The 6751-nt window shown below is 49.0% G+C and overlaps 1 protein-coding gene across 1 annotated transcript; it reads right to left on the bottom strand.

Annotated features, from left to right (window-relative positions):
- Positions 1-290: 290 nt before the first annotated feature.
- Positions 291-6519, bottom strand: LOC112962210 (olfactory receptor 6B1-like). The gene is made up of 2 exons (XM_026058180.1): positions 5581-6519; positions 291-386 (listed from the first exon to the last, which is right to left on the bottom strand). The coding sequence occupies exons 1-2, from the start codon at positions 6517-6519 to the stop codon at positions 291-293; spliced, it is 1035 nt and encodes a 344-aa protein (XP_025913965.1).
- Between the last annotated feature and the right edge of the window lie 232 nt (positions 6520-6751).

Genomic DNA, 6751 nt, shown 5'->3' with positions numbered 1-6751 from the left:
CTGGGGAACTAACAGAAGAAATTAGGAATCTGTGTGTGGTTACAGGGCCACAATCTCATTGGGATCACAGACGTGGTGGGATAGCTCACACCACTGGAGCACTGTGATGGATGGATACAGGCTGTTTAGGAAGGCCTGGATGGGAAGACTAGGAGGGGCACTTGCCCTTGTGGGTCAGGATTACCAGTGATGAGCTTGCAGTGGGTCTGTCCTACAGACCCTCTGATGAGGAAGAAAAAGTAGAGGAGGCCTTCCTTAGACAGCTGGAAGAAGCCTCCTGTTCCCAGGCCCTAGTCCTCCTGGCAGACTTGAACCACCCTGACATCTACTGGAGAGGCAACACAGCAGGACACAAGCAATCCAGGAGTTTTGGAAAGAGGACACAGCTGTTCAAGTATCAGACTACAGGGAGTGCCTGGGGTCTCCTGCCAAGGCTGGGCCAGACGGTCTGCTGGTCTGCAGGAGGTGCACCATTGTTGAGGAGCTGTGCTGCCAAATGAAAGGAGCTAGAGGAGGTGGTCAGCAGACCGTGCAGCATCTGACAGGACAACAGAGAGATCAACCAGATCTGCTCAGAGAGCTTCAGCTTACACAACACAGCAAGGCGCAAGCAAACCAGGAGGTTTCTGGAGTGCATTGACGATAGCTTCCTGACACAAGTGATCCAGAAATAAACCTGCCTCTCCATTGACCCCCAGGCTGAGTCTCACCATCTGGGAAAATTTCATGAAGTAAGGACACCTCATCTCTGTGTCTCTACACACTCATGAACAGGTCTTTTGTACTCAGCTGCAGTGGTGTGTGAATGAGAGCTGGTTTTCCCAAGTAAGGAGCAAGTGAGGATGGGTTTCCTCTCTCTGTACAGAACACTGCTCACTGAAGCCAGTTGCTACATGGCAGCCATCTCTGACAACAGTTTCCAAGAGTTCCAAGAGAGTTTTCCTGCAGGGCATTACCTCAGCCACTGTCCACATTGACCTCTTTGTACACAAAAGCAATTTCCATTACTTCAGTCACCTGGATGTGTTCACAGCAGCCAGTACGTTTCAAGCCCTTCCCCTTATGAACACATGCATGAGGTCAGAGAGACACACATGCTGCTGCTCTGCAAGCGTTCATACTGCACACTCTTTGGTACATGCTGCCTCTTTCCTGCCGCAGAGGGCACAGAAGTTGGCCTCCTCCTGGTCTGTAGTGCAATAAGGACAACTGTTACACTGAAAAATACATTGGAGAAGGGGTTCTTATGGAAGATTTTTGGGAGCTAACTAGAAATTACAGTGAGGCATGGGAAAGACTATAGAGAAGGGTGCTGTCACCCAAGAGCAGATGGAAGCCGCAAAGAAACACTGGTTTGCAAAGGACCTGTAAAAGCACAAAGCTCTTCAACACTTGGCCCATTTGTGGATGGATTAGAGAGCCAAAAGCAGGCATCCTGATTGCTCACATCAAGTACATCTCAGCAGACTATAAAAATAAATAGAATGAGTGGAGACTCAGAAGACCTTTGGCCAAAATCTGTATGACTATATCCATATCTGAACAGAGAGAATTTCAAATCTGAGGGAGAACACCAGATGGCTTTTGCTTGCTGTGCCCTCCTTCTGCTCTCTGAGAAGGGGAGGAGTGCCTCAGGACTCCTACAGAGTCCTGGCAGTCTGTGGCCAGTCAAACAGTCAAAGAGTTTTGGCTGCTCTTGTGATTGATGACAGCCCTGGAAGGGGGCGGGTTCTCCCTTAGAGTTGCAGCGCCAGCTCTGTCAGAGTGGACACATGACTGAAGGCTCTGCCTAATTTCCCACAATGTCTGGGACCAAGGAGAACAACTTCTGGCTACCAGACTTTGGAGGAGGTAAGAAGCGCTTCACAGAGGTGTTGGCTTGAGTGCTTAATGAAATGCTAGCACCTTGTTGCTGCCAGATTTTGACCTAGTTTGTACCACTGCAAATAGAGAGGGACCCAGATGCCATCAGAAAAAGGGAGAGGGAAGTAACTGTCACCCTGCATTTGCTGCCTAGAGCTGGCATGCTGGGAAGGCTTTGGGATCCAAGCAGAGGTCTTTGAGGATCTGCACATTTTCACTTCCTGTGAGGGGAGAGCACAGCCACACATTTCCAGTGCAGATGCGGCCCGGTCCAGAGGATCACAGCTGCTGGGCAGTCAGCTTGCTTGCTTAGTTGCCTTGGAAGCAGAAGTGGCCCACCAACCAAAGAAGGAAAACTAAAGCAGTGCAGTACAGGGGAAAGAAATGGGAAAGAAAGGGAGCTGAGGAGCGTGGGGCAACAGGAAAAGCCACTCTCCCAAGGACTGCTGTTCCTGGTGACCCCAGTGCCCTCTGCATGTGTGTTCTGTTCTCTCAGACTTGGTGCTAAGAATAGTAAGTTACCAGGGGATCTTGTTTTTTTCCCATTTCTCTGTCAGGTGCAACTTACACTACTATTATTACATCTTACATTAAAAGTGAATTCTCCTTCCTGATTGGATTCTCAAGTAGGCATTGCAAAGTTACAATTACAGCAGATATCACACATAGCTGGATGGGATGACAAGAATAACACCAGTCACATTCAGGTATCCCATGGATGCAATTCTGGATGAGCTGGAAAAAGAGGAAGATACCTGGGAAACTGGAGGGTTTTTTTTAACCATCTCCCATTCCGTGGCTTTAGGTTTCCACTTCTGCAGAGGAGGCAGTTTGGTCTAGGTGAAGGTTTCTCCTGTGACAGGCTTGGCCTGATTTCAGCCACCAGAGGGGGCACAGGTGTAAACCTGGTCTGGGTAATCCTGACTTTCTTTCACAGAAATCAGGAGTGCCAGTGGGAAGGTGGCCAGGAGAGCAGTGAGAAACATTAGGTGGGGTTGTTTTTTCCAGCACAGCTGTGATCTCTTTTTTGTGGACTGTGCCAGTGCCTGGTGCAGATGTCATCTTTGTCTTGYGAGGCAAAGAATCAACTGCCTTCTAAGTAACACCCTGCACGAGAAGGAAGATCTTTGCAGAGTATGTTTCTAAATGAGAGATCACTTGGAATCCAACTTTTAATTGGGCAAGTTCAAATATTGACCGCAAGGTGGATCCAAAGGCAGGCAGCCCTATGTTGTGGCTTGGACACCACTGAATGCTGCTCGGTACATGCTCTCCCAGCACTTGCAGATAGCTGGCCAGTGCTGTGATGCAGTTGAGCTCATGACACAGGTGGCACTTGTGCCTCCCCATGCAAGAGGGCAGGACTATGAGTATCAGACCAAGACCACAACTCTTGCTCAGCCACACATTCAGGGCTGACAATTTCTGTAATTTCTAATGGGTGATCTTCTAAGGAAGTTGCTTCAAACCCCACCCTCCATGAAGGAGAGGATTATGCCTTCTGGGAGCTTCAGTTCTGAGAAGGTTATATCTTCAGCACTATGGGAAAACCCTTCGCAGTGTGGCCCAGGCCCACTGTCAGTGGCTCAGAAACTAGCAGAACATATAAAAGAGATCTCTTCCTCTGGCCATGTTTTAAAAATTTTAGTTTTTAATGCCTTTCTTATGGGCGTAGTTTTAAAACTAAAGAGTGTGAGGGTGACCTAGAGCAAAGCACCATGTACTTTCTCTGCCTCCAGGATTTAGTCCCATGCATTTGTCCCTCTTAGAGCACCAAGTCTGTTTTTTTTTTTTTTTTTTTTTTTTTTTGTGGCTGTTCTCAGAGTGCATGAACCTGAAGCTCACGCTCAAGTCTTTGTGGGGTGAGGGTTTCTCTGTGTAGCCAGAGCCTCTGCTAGATCCCTCAGGGCCTAGCTCAAGGCCTAAGAGCAGGTATGGCCCAATCCTATAAGGAGCCCTCACAAGGCACATGCAAATAACAGCTGTCCATGTTGGGGTTCAGCAGTCAAGGGATGAAAGCCAAGAAAAGAAATTCATTGCCCTCTTCCTTTCTAACTCCCTTACATCCCTGTTACATACTGCTGGGTTCAGAGGAGGACATGACACAGAGCTGACTGTGTGTACAAACACATGCACGTCCCACATAAAGGGGCTCAGGACAGGATTCTGCTGTGTGTATCTCTATCCAAAGCTCTACAATTAGTTCCCAAACAAATCAGAGCATGTTCTTTGTGGCTTTCCTCTCTGGGAGAAGTCCTAGTGCCTCAAGTTTTACAACAGAGATACCTCGGGGCTGAAAACCCTCACCACCTCCTCCAACCGCTTCCTCTCCTCCCTGCATGTCACTGGAATTGTAGATGTTTTTGGCATGCTCTACTCTGAGTGCTGCCCAGCTTTTGGCCATGAATTGCTTTTGCCATTCTCCTCCTGAGCTGGGGKTGGCAGGGGAGCAGTGGGAGTGGAAATGGCCCCGTTCTGTCTGAGAGAAACACCTCTGAACCTCTGTGTCTGGGCTGGAGCTGAGCTCTTCATACACCATGATGACACCCCTTATTTTCTGGAGGCTGCCTCTATGACTCTCTAAAGGCTGTCAAATACATGCCTGTTGGTGAGGAAGTCCATGAAGTTGGAGAATTCCTCTGCAGGTGGGTGGGAGGGTGAAAAGGGAGCATGCTGCTCCTCTTTGGCCTTCTCTGCAGTGTTCCGCTCCCGCATGCTCCCAGAGGAAACATCTTGATGACAGCATGACTCCTCTGGATTCTGCCACCCACCATGGGCCAGCAGTCTCAACTGGACTCCCCAGTCAGTGGGCTTGTGGGAGGACCTGTCTTGCTGTGAAGGAGCAAAGCACAGGATCCTTCAGGAGGAGACCAGGAAGAACCATCACTTGGAGCCCCTACCAATTCAGTCACTTTCTGCAGCCCTCAGCACTAGGTTCATGGTAGGAGAATTACTAAAACTTCCCATTCCCCTCTTGCCTTCCACTTTCAGATTTCTAAAATGGAGATGCAATGAAGGTGATGCACCACAAGGGAGGAAAGAGTTCTTTGGTCCCCTTCTGAAGACAGCAGAAATACGATCTGCCACAGGTCACAGTGTGAGGTGCAGCCATCTCCAAGCTGTCTTTGCAAGACTGCCCTCTCCTATGGTTGTCTCCTTTGTCGAGACTTCCTCTTTCCAGCCATTTGACTACTTACCCTGCATACTCCTGGCACAGCTCAAGCAGTGTTTCCCTTTGCTGGTTGGTGCCATAAATGAAGAAACACGGGTCTGTCCCTCTCCTCCCCACAGAGGCAACCCCAAACTTCTGCCGTGGCTGGAGGCCTCCTTCTGAGGTGAGCAAGGAGACTCAAGGCCATAACAAATGACAGGAGACACCAACATGTGTTTTGGCAACTCTACCAGTATGTGCATATCCATTGGACAGAAGAGTAACAAGGGCTGTGAGCTGAGACAGTGACCTCTGCCCTGGAAATGTTCACAGCAGAGGGAGATGGCTCCCATTCAAGGACCCTGTGGTCAGGAAAGCACTGCTGGTCCCTACCTCCTTCCCAGTCCACTTGCATTTCACCCCAGATGAATCTCCTCTCATTAAAGAAAAAAGATGACATCACTACAACATTTCCGATGTGCAGCAACACTACTTTATTGTCTTTATTTACACAATAGTGCATAACTGCTATGAGTCTGGGTGCAAGCCAGAGATTTCCTGAATGCTTTTCCCAGGGCCTCCCTGACCTCCCTATTCCGCAGACTGTAGATGAGGGGATTGACTAGGGGTGTGAGGATGGTGTAGAAAAAGGAGAAGACTCTGTTGAGCTGCCTCAGAGGGGCTGTTCTGGGTATCAGGTAGACAATGATGAGGGTGCCATAGAAAACAGTGACAACAGTGAGGTGAGAGGAGCAGGTGGAGAAGGCCTTCTGCCTGCCCATGCTGGATGAAATCCTCAGGATGGCAGCTATGATGCACACATAGGAGGCCAGTGTGAACAGGAAGGGGAAGACTATATCCAGGAAAGACACGATGAATCCTACTGTTGTAACCACCCTGGTGTCATTGCAGGCAAGCTCCAGCAAAGGGGTAAAATCACAAAAGAAGTGGTCAATAGCCTTGGGACCACAGAATTTCAATTGTGATAAGAAAGAAGTGACTACTGTAGATATAAGGAATCCCACTAGCCAAGAGGCTGCTGCCAGCCATAAAGAGACCTTCCAGGTCATGAGGCTTGCATAGAGCAGGGGCTGGCATATGGCCAAGTATCGATCATAGGACATCATGGCCAGCAGGTAACACTCACTAACTACAAAAGAGCAGAAGAAATGGAGTTGTGCCATACAGCCATGAACAGAGATGGTCCTGTCCCCGGTCAGGAAGCTGGCCAGCAGCCGGGGCAGGATGGTGGAGCTGTAGCAGGTCTCCAAGGAGGACAGATTGCCCAGGAAGAAGTACATGGGGGTGTGCAGATGCTGGTCTGCCACCACCAGCACAACGATGAGGATGTTCCCAACCATGGTCACCGAGTAGATCACGAGCAAGAAGAGGAAGAACAGTGTCTTTAATGAAGAGACATTCCCCATTCCCAGCAGGATAAACTTCATTGGCGATGTGTGATTGTCCCATTCCTCTTTCTCCACGTAGTGCCACAGGTCCCTCATTCCTCTTTTGCCAGCAAGGCGGCCTATGAGAAAGAACATTTGTTTCTTTCTTTCTTTCTTGTGTAGAAGAATCATGAAGGAAGTTGCCAGCAGAAAAAAAATACAGACCATGGCACTTCTCTGACTGCCTTTGTGTTCCCTTTATGGCCTTCATGACTAGTGAAAGGAGAGTATATGTTTTTTCCAGAGAGTAAAACCATGCTTCTAAAGAGAAGTGCCTCCTAGGAGAGTG

Source organism: Apteryx rowi, unplaced genomic scaffold, assembly GCF_003343035.1.
Source record: "Apteryx rowi isolate R43461 unplaced genomic scaffold, aptRow1 scaffold_1436, whole genome shotgun sequence".
Lineage (NCBI taxonomy): Eukaryota > Metazoa > Chordata > Aves > Apterygiformes > Apterygidae > Apteryx > Apteryx rowi.
Note: the sequence above shows the minus strand (reverse complement) of the source record. Positions and strands in the feature narration are given on the sequence as shown.